Source organism: Pteropus vampyrus, unplaced genomic scaffold (genome assembly GCF_000151845.1).
Source record: "Pteropus vampyrus isolate Shadow unplaced genomic scaffold, Pvam_2.0 Scaffold316, whole genome shotgun sequence".
Classification (NCBI taxonomy): Eukaryota; Metazoa; Chordata; class Mammalia; order Chiroptera; family Pteropodidae; genus Pteropus; species Pteropus vampyrus.
The window spans coordinates 713,806-730,221 of NW_011889097.1; the positions used below are offsets into that span (position 1 = coordinate 713,806).

The 16,416-nt window shown below is 45.0% G+C and overlaps 1 protein-coding gene across 1 annotated transcript in view; it reads left to right on the forward strand.

Moving 5' to 3' along the window:
• The first annotated feature begins 4,357 nt into the window (after positions 1–4,357).
• Positions 4,358–16,416, forward strand: part of GALNTL5 (polypeptide N-acetylgalactosaminyltransferase like 5) — a 20,308-nt gene continuing 8,249 nt past the window's right edge. The window contains exons 1-6 of the mRNA XM_011377584.2: positions 4,358–4,619; positions 4,953–5,073; positions 6,839–7,005; positions 9,616–9,738; positions 11,940–12,189; positions 13,787–13,904. Of these exons, the coding sequence (XP_011375886.2) occupies positions 4,358–4,619; positions 4,953–5,073; positions 6,839–7,005; positions 9,616–9,738; positions 11,940–12,189; positions 13,787–13,904 (1,041 nt within the window). The remainder of the gene's footprint in view (positions 4,620–4,952; positions 5,074–6,838; positions 7,006–9,615; positions 9,739–11,939; positions 12,190–13,786; positions 13,905–16,416) is intronic.

Here is a 16,416-nt window from a genome sequence, read left to right on the forward strand (position 1 = left end):
GCTTCCATCTCCAATCCGTGGAAGCAGCACACTGTGTCACTGAACCTTGAATGAGATGCTGGCTCTGGGGATTAGCATTGAAAAGATCTGATTTTTTAAAAAAGGGTTCTGGCTCCCAGGCTGGGTTATGTCACCCTGGAGGCGGACTGGGCGTGGTGATGACTTTAGTTCTTGAAAATCAGCGCCAATTTTCATTTTATACCCCTTTGTGCTTCTTAAGATTTACACCAAGCAACAGTATTATTTACTCAATTAAAAAAAGAGAGAGAGAGAGAGAGAGAGAGAGAGAGAAACAAGCCCTTCATGGTATCAGAAAGTCATAGGTCTTGCATGGAGATCTTACTACGATTGTCCTAGGAAACCTAGGGGTTACAGACACGGATTATTTACAGAAAAATTAGTTGTGATATCATCTAAAGCGCGGTCATATTTTCCTGACTCTGAAGACTCACAATTTTAAACAAACTCAAAGATCATATCCAGACTTAGTTTAGGGTTTTGGTTTCTCGGTGGGTGTGTGTACTTGCACGTAAGCATGTATGTTAGCAGTTATTAGCAGCATTTTTTTCTTCTTTACAAGATTCTTTTAATTCATACCTCGGAGGGGGGGAGTTAATGCATTTGGTTTGCTATACCTACAAACCATCATTGAAATATGTTTTATAAATTCTGTATTTTTCTAGCATGTGAATTCAACATATTTTAGAGAAGAAAATAACTGAACATGGCTTCCTTCTGAGGGGACTGAGTTGAAAAGGTGACCGCAGACTTCGATCTGCTGTTGGGTAGGGTTTTGTGGAGCCGTGAATGGGGCGGGGGTGGATGGCGTGCATATTCCAGAGAACGGGGATCTGCCTTAAGAAAAATGTAATACAAGAAAACATATATTAGTAAAATAAAAGAATTGGGGGCCGAGGTTTATAAGCGTTCACATCTAAAGAGTATTTCTCCCCAATTTTTCTTCATGTAGTAGAACCCCTATAGAGAATAGGGGCTTATTTTCCTTTTTAGTAATAATACCGTTATATTTTGTATATTAAGTTTGGTTGCCTCCCCTCACCTCCGTTCTCTTTTAATTAGTTTCTAATTGCTTTTGCTTTTTGGAGAAAGTTGAAAAAGAAGTCTCTCAAAACTTAGCCATTTAACAGGAGGACGTGGTGGTACTTAAAGCGAAAACAGCTTCATTCTGTTTTCAGCTCTGTGAATCTTCTCTCACACCTTCGACCCCTTTTCTTCACATAATCGGATGTTTTGTTTTTAAAGTGTCATTCATTCCGTCCGTGAGCCTCTATCATGCCACCCGGATGCTCGTCAGCGTGTCCCATGCTACGTCCTCGCAGGATGCTCAGGGGCCAACCCTCCCCGGAGCTCTGCTGCCCTCGTGTCCAGCCACGGGCATGACCCTCAGCCTTGTCTGTCCTTCGGTTGCAGGAGACAGGAGTCCCTTCTGGTGATGCTCAGGGGCCAACGGACTCTCCCTCACCCAGCTTTATACCCACGGGCCGTCAAGCCCGGGCCCCTGGTCCTGCAGTTCTCTGGGGAGCTCTCTCTTGCCCCGCTGAGCGGGCCTGGCACCTTCCTGGACAGGCTAGGTTGTAACTCGATCTTCATCATTGACCTGGTAGCCAGGAGGGGACTCGGGGTGGGGTGACCCCGAGGGAGGGTGCGTGTTGCCTGCCTCTCCATCATTCTCAAGCAGAGGCGCTGAGCTGGCCTTTAATGGGGAGGGGCCATTTCTGTAGGCCCAGAGGGTCCCCGTGCAACAAGGGCTTCAGACATCCCCACCCAGACATCCGCATGCCAGTCTCAGAGTCTGCCTCCTTCCTTGGGTAGAAGACCAGCCAGGGCTGAGCGTCAACCCTCCCCGGAGCTCTGCTGCCCTCGTGTCCAGCCACGGGCATGACCCTCAGCCTTGTCTGTCCTTCGGTTGTAGGAGACAGGAATCCCTTCTGGTGATGCTCAGGACGCCCCGTGACTGACATTTTGCCTTAAGTTAGTGACTGAGCACCCTCACCTTCTCAAATGCATCCGTAGCGTCCAGCGACAGCCATCTGAGTCCTCGGTATTTCTACGTACTACTTTTTGCCCCCGCCCTTCAGGTGTGCCACCCAGAACAGTCCCCTCCACCAGTGTCCCACCCCAGGTCACCGCCAGTGAAGTGATAACAGGAGCGCCTACGGCCTGCCAGGCCTGCCAGAAGGCCACCTTCCCAACAGCAACGAGTCCTCGGGCCCAGCCAGCCAGGCAGGGACCCAGCCCCCAAGCCCCATCTTAGCCTCCTTCCCAGTGCCACCCCCCTCGGCTCACAGGGGGCCACCTCCTCACCATGTCCTCACATGGCCTGTCCTCTGCACTCGCTCCCCTGGGGTCTCGTCAGGTGGTCTCATTAGGTGGTCTCACTTGTTTGGATTGGCTTAGGGCCCCCATATGCCCCTGTTTAAACTCTTACCTCTGTAAGACGCTGCCTCCAAATGCAGTCACGTGGAAAGTTCGTACTTCAGCAGGTGATACTTGGGGGACTCAGTTCAGTCCATAACGGCATTCCACGACGATTCAAAAGTGGGACACTAAGCCGCTGATTGGAATCTCTGGGTGTCTGACGTGAGCCACAGGTGCGCTGTCTTCAGGGTGACGCGCAGGAGGCAGCTGTTCTGTTGGTCCCTCCCACATGTCGGTGTGTGGAGGCCTTTGCTCTGGAATGATTCTCCCATCTCCTCCCTCGCGTGTATGGCAGCCTAGCTGCCAGGATCCTCACACACGGCAGGGCTGTGTGATCCACATGTCCCATATCTGAGTTTCCCTCTGCAGAGGCCAAGCTCCTACACTTCCGTTTCTCCAGAGGAGAAGGTGCCGGGCTCCCCCTGACTTTTCTGTGCAGGGGAGGTGAGGAGAGCTGACCGCTCAGCACGTTCACACGGGCCTTTCCCAAAGCCGGCCTGTGCGTCCCCTGGCGTGCCTGGGCCTCCAAGCCCTCAGCTGCCCCGGGGGCTGCTCAGCCTGTTGCACAGCACACTTGGACTTGTGACTTCTTCTGTCCTTCCAGATCGTTATCACACATCCAGTAGCTTCCTGTCTTCCCACCCCGTGCTGACATCGGCACTGGTGTTCCTTCGATCACGCTCTCCCCGGGGTGGGGCGGGGGGCGGGGGGAGCTGTTGGCTTTGTTTTTATTCCCTGTGGAGCCAGAGGAGAGAGGAGACGGGCACAGGTATTTTCTTTCCATCTATCATCTTGAAAGGATGCCTCTCAAGGCTTTCTTCTTCTTTTCCGATGAATTATGAAATATTTCCAACATAAGGGAAATACAGAGAAAGATATCATGAACGCTGTGTATATGTCATCGAGCTTGATCAAGCCTCATCATTTTGCCACGTTTATTTCATAGTTTTTTTTTTAATAAGCATTAATAACTTAATAGGAACTCTTTATTCTCCTCCTCAATGTCCTCCCCGCTGAAAATAATCACTACCCTAAATTTGCGCACGCCTGCTGCATGCGGTATCCCCATAAACAATGGCACCGGCGTTTCATGAATTCTAAACACATATAGGTAGCATGGTACTTAACCTATTTTTGTGTGTGTGTGTGTCCAACATTGTTCTTTTAGATTTTACAGCATTAACACAAGTAGCTCTAGCCGGTTCGTTTCCAGTTTAATGAATAGCCCCACTTATCAGCTCTCCTGCTGAGGGAAACTTAAATTGTGTCTAGTTTCCATTACAAACATCGCTTCAGTAGACATTCTCGTACTTGTCTCACGAGAATCTCTTCAGGGTGTACTTCTAAGGATGGAACTGCTTCAGCGTACCCTGTGTGTAAATTCAGCTTAACTAGATATTGCCAAAATGGTTGGTTGCAACATGACATAGTCCCATCACTGAGGAGCCACAGTTTTTATTGCCCGCTTTCTTTCCATCATGCGATGTCATATGTTTTTATATATATTTAAGTCTGACTGTGTCAAATCTGATTTTTTAATAGAGAACTAGACTGTCACTCCAAGATGGATTGAGCATGTATAAGGAACGAATATACCTTCTTTCACATTATTTCCTTTAGCTACATGCTCGGGTGCAAGGGCCAGTGACTTTAAATGATATTATGTGTTTTATAAGCATGTTGTGCATTTTGATGTTACATAATCTTATGCATATCTGCTTTAAAAGTTTTTGATAATTGAAAAAAATACACTTTATGAAAGTATATGATAAGCACTGCTATCAAAATGATTGTTTTTAAAACTGAAAATTGAACTTAAGCCAAGTAGATGATCCACTGAAATATCTAAATGTATAGCTTCTCTTAAATCCTTCTGATTTAGGAAATTGGATGGACTCTCAAAAATGCTAGGTTTACAATGAGACATGTCATCATTCAGTGTTTACTCTGTGGATCTTTGACCTTTGGGATCTGGACAGCTCTGTCATTTATTTATTTATGCCACAATTATGTGAGCGACTGGCCAAAGGAAACCCAAGAGGCTACATCAGTTTGGTCCCTTGATAAAAAATTGCAACAGATAATTCTCCACGGCTCAGGAACAAGACCAAAACCACGTGTAAGAGTTAAAAGGCCTAACAGAGATGAAACCAAAGAACGGGGGACATTTTTAAAATTAGGTAAGTATTTTTATTTTCTCTGTTAGCCATTTTAAGGGGAAAACGACATAAATTTCATGTTCAGAAGAGTCAGAGAATTTTTATTTTTTTTTAAAGAGCAATTCGATTTTTAAATTATGAAATATATACTACATGCAGAAAATAATAAAATAGGTACGTTGTATATATCACCTAAATTTAACAATTTTGAAATACAGTTTGCAGTATTTGTTTTATATCACTTTGTTTTTCACAGAAATAAATTTTGATGGGTACAGTGAAAAACTTTGCCCCTTTATCAAAATGGTGATAGTAAACCAAAACTTATGTGACTCTAATCACCATTTCTTGCAGCTAAGAAGTTTAACTATACGGACCCAAACCTTGTTCATGGATTTTTTGAATATGGATTTAATGCTGTTGTCAGTACAAGCCTGGGCAGAGAGAGACTCGTGCCAGATACCAGGGATAAAATGTATGTGTCTCCTGATTTTTTGTATCGAGATATAATTAACGTATAACGTGTTAGTTTCAGGTGTACTACTTAATGATCCGATGTTAGTATATGCTGTAATACAATCGCCACAATAAACCCAGTTAACGTGGGTTGCCGTACATAGTTACAAAAAATATATATATATATTTTTTTTGTGATAGAACTTTTAAGATCTACTCTCCTAGCAACTTTCAAAAATGCAGTACAGTGTTATGAACTACAGTCGCCATGCTGCACATCATCATATCCACATGATTTATTTATTTATAACTGGAAGTTTATACCTTTTGCCGCCCCTCCCCCCCCAACTTCACCCATTCCACCCACCCCCTGCCTCTGGCAACCACCAATCTGTTCTCTCTGTAAGCTTGGTGTTTTTTTTTTTAGGGGGCTGGAGATGAATTATTGGGTTTTTATTTTGATTTCACTTGTAGGGGAGATCATTCATGTTTGTCTTTTTCTGTCTGATTTATTTCATGTAGCATGTCTTCAAGGTCCACACACGTTGTCATAAAAGGCAAGATCTGTTTTTTGTGGTTCTGTTTTTTAATGGAACTTTTTGCATCATATAGATATCTATATCTATCTATCTATCTATCTATCTATCTATCTATCTATCTGTCTATCTATCTGTCTCACAGTTTTTTATCCATTCACCACTGATGGACACTTAGGCTGTTTCCATGCCTTGGCTATTATAAATAATGCTGCAGTGAACATAGGGGTACAGATATCTTTCTGAGTTAGTGTTTTCTTTTTAAAAAGTCGGAATCAATACCTAGAAGTGGCATTGTTGGACCATATGGTAGGTGTATTTTTATTTTGGTTGAGTAACAGTCATTCTGTTTTCCTTACTGGCTGTACCAATTTACATTCCTACTGACAGTGCACCTCACCAACACTTGTTAATTCTTGTCTTTTTAATAACAGCCATTCTAACAGGTGTGAGGCGATATCTCATCATGGTTTTGATTTGCATGTCCCTGATGATTAGTGATGGTGAGCATCTTTTCACATACCTGTTGGCCATGTATATGTCTTCTTTGGAAAAATGTCTGTTCAGGTCTTACGCCCATTTTTTAATCAGATTGTTCGGTTGGTTTGTTTACTATTGAGTTGTATGAGTTCTTTATATATCTTAGATATGAACCCTTTACCAGATATATGATTTGCGAATATTTTCTCCCATTGAGTACATTGCCTTTTCATTTTGTTTATGGTTCCTTTTTCTCAGTGGAAGCTTTTTAGTTTGATATAGTCCCACTTATTTAATTTTGCTTTTGTAGCCTTTGCTTCTGGTGTCAGATCCAAAAAGTCACTGCCAAGGTTGAGGTCAAGGAGCTTACCGCCTATATTCTTCTAGGAGTTTTACGGTTTCAGGTCTTACATGGAAATCTTTAATCCATTTTGAGTTCATTTTTGTGTATGGTGTAAGATAGTGGCCAGTTTTATTCTCTTTCAAGTGGCTGTCTGGTTTTCCCAACACCATTTATAGAAGAGACTGTCCTTTTCCCACTGTCCATTCTTGGCTCCTTTACCGTAAACTAATTAACCATACATGATGGGTTTATTTCTGGGCTGTCTATTCTGTTCCATTGAGCCGTGTGTCCGTTCTTATGCCAGGGCCATACCGTTTTGATCACTATAGCTTTGTAATATAGTTTGAAACCAGGGAGCTGAGATTCCAAAACACCTAAGGCTTTGAGATGAATCATTCTTTTCCCGCTCTTATTCGTGCCTGCAGGTGTCATAGGAAACATTACCCGGTCAGTCTACCTACGGCCAGTATTGTCATTTGTTTCCACAATGAAGAGTTTAATGCCTTGTTTCGGACAGTGTCCAGTGTCATAAACCTCACTCCGCACCATGTCCTTGAAGAAATTATTCTGGTAGATGACATGAGCGAATTCGGTAAGACAAAACAACGGTCTTTCTAATCTGCTTTGAAGGCAGTGCTCTCTCTGATGGCGTGTGAGTTATTTTATACAAAGGACAGCTTTCGGTGGGCGTTGAGGCGGGCACTGTGCTCAGTGCCATCGCTGTACGGGTGGGGGTGTAAGAACCGGTCCTCATCCTTGTGTTGGGCTCGTGGGGTGACTAATGCTCCCATGAGGTGAACGCAGGGGCGCCAGCCTGGTTTGCAGAGATAACCAGAGACGTTCAGGAAGACGTGTCGTCCAAAAAGACAGACGGGTAAGTTGGAGTCATCCACGTGGAGAGGAAGGAGAGAGGGTTTCAGGCAGAGGAAACAGCTTTGTAAAGGCCCGGAGACGGGAGAAAACATGGCGAGTTTGGAGTAGTTCTGTATTTTGGTCATTTACGTGTGAATGTAGCATTGTGGAGGAGGGCTGGACGTAAAACCAGAGATATAAAAAGGCAACTGCTTGTAAAAGGGCATCGTTTAAATTTTATCTGGAGAAAATGGGGAGCTATTACAGGCTTAATGCCAGGAAGAGACACGATCCAGTTCCATCACATGAAAGAATTCTGATTGGACCAACTACAGTTAAGCGCTTCTTCCTGCATGCTCCCTGGCTTAAAGATTCACGATATTAGTACAAAATCCGATTAACTACACTTAGCAGTTGAAATTAGTTGTATTTTTTTACAACTTAATTACAAACCGGAGGCAAGCCAAGAGGGACCCGGATTAGTGAAAAGAGTTTTGGAGTTTGCAGGTCCCTGTAGCATCCACACTCTGTGGCAGCAACAATGAGTCAGTGTCACATAGGTTTCCTACCTGGACGTTTACTTAGCCCACTGTGAATCGGACCCACAGTGGGGTAGGAATGAAAAAGAGGAGAAACAGTAGGAACAACAGGAAAAGGAAGAAACTCTAGATGCCTCGACTCAAAGGTAGAATGTAACTCAAGCTAATGGCAGCCATGTTTAGGAATTTCACATGTTGGCCAGGCACTGTCCTGCATGACACTATTTCTGTGGGAGCCACCCACATCAGAGGGGCACAGTGCTATTTATTTCTGGTCTCGTGCGTGGGCAGGCACGTAGATAGATGGTCGGATCCCTTCTCTGATCAGTAGTAGGGAGCAACATGTGGCCATGTGCTGGGCAAGAAGCCCCCAGTAGAGCCGTGAGCAGGAGGGAACAGGGTGAGATCTTCTGCTGGACCGTGGAGTCGTACCTTCTCACCCAGCAGGACAGGGGTCGTGCCGTGGGGATGCCATCCCAGACGGCCCCAGGACCCCTCCCCCAGCCTTCCAGAACCACACCGTGACTTCGGAGATGTACCTGGTGACCCGCTTATACATTCTTTAGCCATCAGGGGACTCACTGCTGTTAACCAAGATATGGCTGTGCTTCTGCATCCCCTCCCTGATCCACAGTCACGTGGCTTGTGGTGATTTTACCCACCCCACCGAGGAGCTCAGGCTTCGACTCCCACAGGGCCTCAACCCAGAAAATGCGGGAAATGGAGCATTCCGAGTTCCGATGGAGGCAAAGATGGACGCATTCCTGCTTTTAATTTGCAGTGATTTGGGGCTATAGGAGACGTTTCTGAAGTGCAACTTGCCTTTCCCAGCTGACACCACTAGGCACTTCCGATGACTCCCTCAGCCTGGGGGGGTAGCAGACGGGCCTGGGGACCACCCCCACTGAGTTACGTGAGAGCCATGTCCAGAGCTGGCCTGCTGCCATCCAGCTTATTCAGAGTCCTGGTCCCTGTTGACAACAAGGCAACAACATGACCACCTTCGGAAAAACCCAGGCCCTCCACTTGATGTCAGAAATTACCGCTGCCGGAATGCCTTCATTTCCTCGATCTGGCTCCCAGACTTCCTCTGCGTCCTGGTTGTTGGAGAGGTGTTTGCAGACCTGGGAGCTGAGCCGCCGCCCCCCCACCCCCGTCTGCCTCTGAGCAGTGCCCGGCATTCTTCTTAAAGACAAGGAAAGAGATCCCTCCTTCGCCCAGATGACAAGGAACCTGCTTCCACTGATGCCCCACCTCCTGGTCCAGAGTCCTAGGACTTAGGAAAACTCTGGGGCATCTGCATCCATCTCATCTGAGCCCAGCCTCCTTTATCATCATCCTATTAATCTCCAAATATTAAGTGGCTGTCGGGTACGAGGCTCTGTGCCAAGAGATGTGTTTCCTGCTCTCACTACAGCAGGGCAAGGAATACGGTGGACAGTGCTTCTTGCCAACCAGGAAACAGACTAGGGGGTTGACAGCTTGCCTGAGCTGTTGTAAGTACCATTTTGAGTAATAAAGTCAGACTGCTCCAAAGTGAAATAACTCATGCCTTTTCTAATAAAGTTTTAATAATGACTTATTAAAATCGAGGTATTTCACTGAAAACATCGAAGAATATTTATAGTTGATTTTGATGCTGAATCCCTTTTCTTTCTCTTCCTTCCGTGAGGTAAAACTTCCTTTTAAAGTTAGAACATCTGTGGATTAGCATGGTTCGTAGGAAGCAATTGCAATGATGACAAACTGTTTTCATTTCTATAGTTACAGTTTATTAATTGTCAAGTGTTGGATTTTTTTTCCCCGCCCAGATGATTTGAAAGAAAAACTAGACCATCACCTGGAAATGTTTCGGGGAAAGATCAAATTAATAAGGAACCAAAAGAGAGAGGGGCTGATTCGGGCGCGGCTGATCGGAGCGTCTCGTGCTTCAGGTACGAACATTTCTTTTGGGACGGGACCCAGTGTCTGTGTCACAGAGATCTGTCTGCCAGTGCAGAAGTAATCCTCATGGGGACGCTCCATGTCTCCACTGGAAGAAACAGAGTGGACATGGATTTCAGTCATATGAGTCTTTAGTCTTCTTTTGACTCAAAGTAGTTCATTTGTTATGTCCAATAGAAGATATTCCTTTGCAGGGACCATGATGTCAGCCCCTGCTACAGGATGAGGAACCCAGATACAGACTCTGAGTGGCGCTGGAGACCCAGGGAACCCACGGGGGTGCTCTCGGGAGCCACGCTTGCTGGGAGTGAGGGAAGCAGGGTTTCGTGGGGCGAGCTGGGCTGGGGTGCAGCTGCTCATCCCACGGGAGACTCTGAAGCCAGCATGGGCACCAGTTCAGGGCCGCCGAGGCCAAGATGAAACAAGAAGGGAAAGAGATTACGGAGAGAAATGTCCACGAAGGATAAAGGGGAGAGGGAGGAGTGCGGGCCAGAAGCTGCTGGCCTGGCCCCTGGAAAAAGAGAGAGGAAAGGAAGGAGGTTTGGGTTGAAAGAGCTTCAGAAAGGCTCAGCTGGGCTGGCGGGGACTGCGAGCTCAGATGGTCTGTTCGAGCAATCCTGCATTGGGCCCCAGTGGCCCAGCTCGGGTTCTCCCCAGGGTGCTTGGTCATTGACTGGGAGCCCCGGGGGAGAAGGCCTTGCTGTGAATACCACAGTAGATCCCGAAGGAAGCTTCGGAAGCTGTCAGACCCTCTCCTCACTGCAAGGCTCTCTGAGCGGCACACTCTGGGCTGCCACCAGGAGCAGTGCAGAGAGGGGACATTGCCCTGGACAAGGCAGCCCCCATCCTCCATCAGGGGCTCCCGGGGAGGGACTCAGCTGTGGGCCTGAGCAGCCAACGCTGCGTGGGGAGGAGCCCCAGGGGGCGTCCGAGCTTCCCTGCCGTCCAGCTTCCCAGAAGCCTGACGCTCAGAGGTTGCCGGCAGAACCCTGAACTAGAACCAGGGGAGAGGGGAAGTGTCCAAGGGCTTTGTCAGGCCGCGTTGCGATCCGACGAGCTGTCTCTTCCTCAGCACGGCCTCCCTATGGGCAGGAGACCGAATGACAGCAGAATCTGATTCTCTTTCTCTGTGTCGGCCTAACCGATGGAGACAATGCTCTCACCTAACTACACAGACGATACATACTCATCGTCCCAAACGCAACACGAGCCACTAACACAGCGCGGAGTGTGTGCTTTCAGACCTTGGGTTTTATGCATGAATACACGTGTGTGTATACGTACAGCTTTAAGGGTTTTTCGATATATAGAATCACATTATATTGTCCCGAGACTTACTCTTTTAATTTCATTTTAATGTTTTGGAACTTTTCCCATGACAGTACTTAAGACTCACGTCAGTTTTTTGATCATAGTGTGGTAATTCGGTATGGATTCCGTGAATGGGTGGCCATCATTTGTTTAGCCATTTTTCAAATGATTTTTATTTTTTACTATTCCTCAAAAAAAAAAAAAATGCTTCACTGGCAATTCTCGTACGTTTATCTATCTCTACGCAAACGTATGCTGGCGCCTGTGGGATAAATGGCTCCAAGTGGCCTTGTAAAAGAAATTCTTCTTTCACATTGTGATGGATACTGCCAAATCGTCCTAAAGAAACGATTGCCCCAAAGAACAGTCCCAATGCTCGCACTGGACCTCACCAAACACAGTTTCTTTATTTTGGCCATGCGATCCCCACCACGTTCTCTGAGCAGAATAGAACTGCATTAAAGCTTGAACTCAAGAGCAATAATAATTATGCAACTTTGCATCCCGAGCACCAAACTAAACACCAAAGAAAGCATCCTTGCAGTAAACATTTGCTAAATTGAGGTGATCTAGCAAAGCTAAGCCAAACTATGTTTAATCGAAGACTAGCTCTGTTCCACCTGCTTCTTTAGAATCTTCCTGAAACCCACTCTTTACCACGTTCACCAGCAACTCCTGAACAATCCATAGTGCACGATGTCCCACGTTTCTGGTTCAAAATAAAGTATGTGTTTCTTGTCTCCCCCAATGGAACTGAAAGCACCAATGGAGAGCCAAATACATAGTAAATGCTCGACAAATTGGTTGTTTCGAACGTTGATTTGGGTCGTTAGATATTTCGTCCGTGCGGACCAACACCAGCCTGTTCTTGCTTCCCCAGGGGACGTTCTGGTGTTCCTGGATAGCCACTGCGAGGTGAACCGTGTGTGGCTGGAGCCCTTGCTGTATGCCATCTCCAAGGACCGCAAAATGGTGGTGTGCCCTGTGATAGATGTCATTGACTCCACGACCCTGGAATACAGGCCCTCGCCTCTAGTGAGAGGAGCTTTCGACTGGTATCTGCAGTTTAAATGGGACAATGTTTTCTCTTATGAGCTGGATGGACCAGAAGGACTGACTAGACCCATCCGGTGAGATTTCCTCTGGATGCGGGCAAACGGCGTGTGTGGAGTACTACTTGGGGAAAAGAAAAACTTTCAGAGATTATTCCTTCAGTTTCTTGGGCTTAATGGTATTCGGTTATTTATCTTGTTTCTAAAAGTCTGTAATAATAGAATTTGGTAGGTTTTGCGTTTTCTCCGTTGAAAATGAGCATCTCGCCCCAGCTCACAGCAGCTCCCTGGGGAGTGTCCCCCTGATCGTGGATGTCCACCCTCGGAACGTGGACTCGGTGCTCAGGAGCCAGCTGCGTGCCGGTCAGCGCTGTGGGCGATGTCTTTGCCGAATTCAGTTATAAAATACTTATCCCAGGGCTTCTACCTGTCCTTTTACAGGTTGAGATAAACCTGATTTTCCGAGATTATTAGCCTTGAAATCTGTATGTCTAAATGTGAGAACAATTTGAATACTGAGTTTTCACTGCATTCATGAGGCTATTTCGTCCAGGTCACTTTTCACGTTTACTGATAACGTTGGACACCAAGCTCATTTCTCTCCTTTTCCTCTTAATCTGTTTCACAAACCACACGAGTAAAGTTTCTAACGCCGTGGCCGAGGAAGTCCTTTATCGCCGCCTCTGTTAACTCTCGTCTCTTAAACACGCTTTAATCGGGCTTCGTTCCCTCCCCCAGCCAGACCTCGTTAATGGCCTTCGCAGTGTTAAATCCAGCGTTCGGTTCTCAGTCCTCGTCCCTCTGGCCTGCCAGCAGCGCCCGTGCGGTGGACCTCTCCCTTCTCTTCGACAGGCCTTCCTCCCCGGCCCCAAGACCCCACGGTCCCCTGGCCTCGCTGCTCCTCCTCCTCCTCTGCTCGATCCTCCTCCTCTCTCCAACCTCTTACTCTCGAAGTGCCCAAGTCTCAGTCCTCTGTCCTGTCTTCAAAATACATCGAGAGTTTGGCCACATCGCACAGCCTTCGTTGCTATACTGCTATCCAGGATTCCATCATCCTTCTCTGGGACCACGGCAGTGACCTCCGCCTGACATCCCGACTTACGCCTCTGCCTCTGACTCACTAATTTATCCCTAACACGTGATAGATGCCTAATAGACACTCTTTTGAACAAATGAATGAATGAACGAATGAACGTGTAGTTATTTTAATTTTAAAACTATTTAATTTGGTATTGTTGGGCCCTCTATTGGTAGACAAAAAAAAAAAAATGGATGTTTAGTAATATGATTGTTTTTTCAGAAATAAATATTACAATTCACTTAATGCCCTTAGAAGGGGAGGGGTCTCTAAACTCCTCCCCAATTCAGTCGTCATCCCCATGGGAAACTCACATTCTAAAGATAATTTTCCCTCCGAACAAGACAACATTTAATATATATTGCCTGCATAACTTGTTGCAAGATAAGTAAAAGTTATTGCCTTCTTTGGGGTCGTTATGGTTTTAATTTAATAATTTTTACATACTTAAATGTATGTTAAGATAATTTCAGTATTAGTTAATATGGTTGTTTTCTAGTTTTTAACTACGTTATCAGCAATGTTCAATATAATCTTGGCAGAAATTCATAATGACTGAGTCTTGAAATCAACTGACTATTTTTGTGTCTTTTTTAGGTCTCCTGCAATGGCTGGAGGAATTTTTGCTATAAGAAGGCATTATTTTAATGAGATTGGACAGTACGACAAGGGCATGGACCTCTGGGGAGGGGAAAATTTGGAACTTTCGCTAAGGGTAATTCAGATTTTGATTTTTAAATAGTTACCTTTGTACATAGAGAGCGAAATCTAACTTTAAGTCACGTAATCTGCTGTGGCAATTATGCCATTTTTCTACACGAGTGTCCAGTACCATTCTGATGTCTCGTGACATATACAATTCATGAGACTCTTTGCAAAAATCGAAAACATTTAATAAAACATAAGGTTCTCTTACCATATGTTATTTCTAATGTATGGTATCAAATTAATATAATACCTTTAATCTCCTTGCGGAATTCTTTTCTATTATACGGATAGTCTTAGTTTTACTGCAGCGGGAATAACACAGGATTAGGAGGAGGGGACCTGGATGCCACTAAGCATACGAGCCATCTTAGTTCTCAGTCTCTCCATCTGTTAAATGACAGGACTCAGGAGAGGATGTCTGAGTTGTCTCCTAACTCTTAAAGTCTGAGATGCTCATTCCAAAACGGATGAAACTTGACATCATTATGGCACATGGAAGAAGCCAGCCACACATTTATATGAGTCCATTCATACGAAACATCCAGACTAAGCAAATCCATGGAAACAGGAAGTAGATTCAGGGTTGCCCGGGGCTAGAGGAAGGAGGGAGACTGCTAAAGGGTTCCAGGTTTCTTTTTTCCGCGATGGGGGCGCTAAATATGTCCTCCACGGCAGTGATGCTTTCCCAGTCTTGTGGAAATGCTGAACATCATTAAACTGTATGCTTTCAAAGGGTGAATTTCTTGTAGCATATGAATTACAGCTCAAAAAAAATATTTTAAAAAATCCTATGATGTCAGAACACTGGGCCTCGGGCCTTAGAATGAGTCCCAGCTCTACTATTTATTTGCTCTGTGGTTTTCGGCAAGTCATTCATTTTTCTAGTTCTCAGTTTCCTCGCCCGTTAAGTAGAAGTAAATATAAATGCCATTCTTATGAAGATTTCATGAAATAATTGGGGTAGAGGATGAAGCACCAAGTAAATCTTCCTGGGGAGAGTCCAAAGAAAACATAAAGTACTATTCAAAGGTTTGTCCCATGGTTATCACGTGTAAACATTTGTTTTTGACTAAATTCTAATCGGTTTTTATAACGATCACTTTGGACTGTGCATAAAAATCTAGGCCGGGAGCTCACCGCTATTACCCTTGCCATTTTTTCCCTCATTTTTCTGTCTCGTTTGTCTCTTTTCCCAACAGAGACATGTTAGTGCAGAGAAAGCAGCTTAATCCATGAATTTATAGGAGCCGATTAATAAGCGACAGCCGTTGTTATTCAAGTTTAAATTTTGCCATCTGTTCCTTGTGCTCTGTGAAGTCATCTGCAGAGACTGTACTTTGATTTTCTTATGTTATCTTGGCACGTATTAATTTGCTTTTTGTATTTTCTTTCTCCGATTTTTTTCTGGTTTGGATTTTATCTCCCTCTTCCTTCCTTCCTTTTGGCTGGTTTAAAATTACAGACTTCTTTCGTAAAGCTTCGGATACTTTATTATGAATATAGGAATACCGAGAGCAGTATGTTCTTCTCCTATTTGGCAGCCTTCTGTAAATCCGTTATTTTCATTGCTACTGCTTTTTTTTTTTTTTTCATTCATGTCTTCTCTTTACATCCAGGAATTATTTTATAAGACCCATGCCTTTAGCACTCTTCTTTGTTTCATTGATTATTCCTCATTTTATTGCATGGCTCTGAGAATATAGTATACGGAATGGCCCCCTGTCGGGACCTGATAAGTTAATAAACACATTCTTGTGTCTCAGAATAAAATCAATTTTGTGAATGATACACGCCTAATTGAAAAGTGAGTGTATTCCTTTCCCTGGTATTCTCTCCAGAGAGTAACAACAGTTAACTTATTCCAATGTATTAATTATGCTCGCTTCAATATTTTCAACCACTCCATTCCTAATGGCCCCTTCCGGTCTTTTTGATGTGCTTGAATCTCCCTTTTTCATAAACAAACATCTAATTAATAAATAGCTAAAGCACTCTCTGGACCCTGGCAGCGGTCTCTGACCAAGAGAAGTGACCTGTCTTTCTCGAGAAAAGATCATCTGCTTGTCTATACGTCTCCGTTTCTCACGTCCTCTTCGTTCTAGTAAATCAGCGTCCCCGGGGGCCCTGAGCGTCTTGCGATGTTATTCTGGGAACTGTGACCGGTTTAGTATTGGTGTGTCTAATGGATGGCTCTTGGTCTTCCGTATACTTGAGGTTACTGCAGCATTAGACACTGCAGACCAGTCTTTTTCAGAAGTTTCTTGGATTTAGGACACTTCTGCTTCCCCTTCCATTGCTTGCTGGTGCTGAATTTCCTTCCCAGGACTTCCTCTGTGCATCTCTTAAAAATGGGGATTCCCAAGATTGTTGTCCTCATCGACCTCTCTTCTCATCCTATGTGCTCCTCAGAGTTCAGGGCCATCGTCAGCCATTTTGCACCTGTGAAGCCATGCTCGTGGTTAATACAGTCCATTATTTCCTTATCTGATGGGAAAAAACCTCTACTCTGAGTCAGCTGA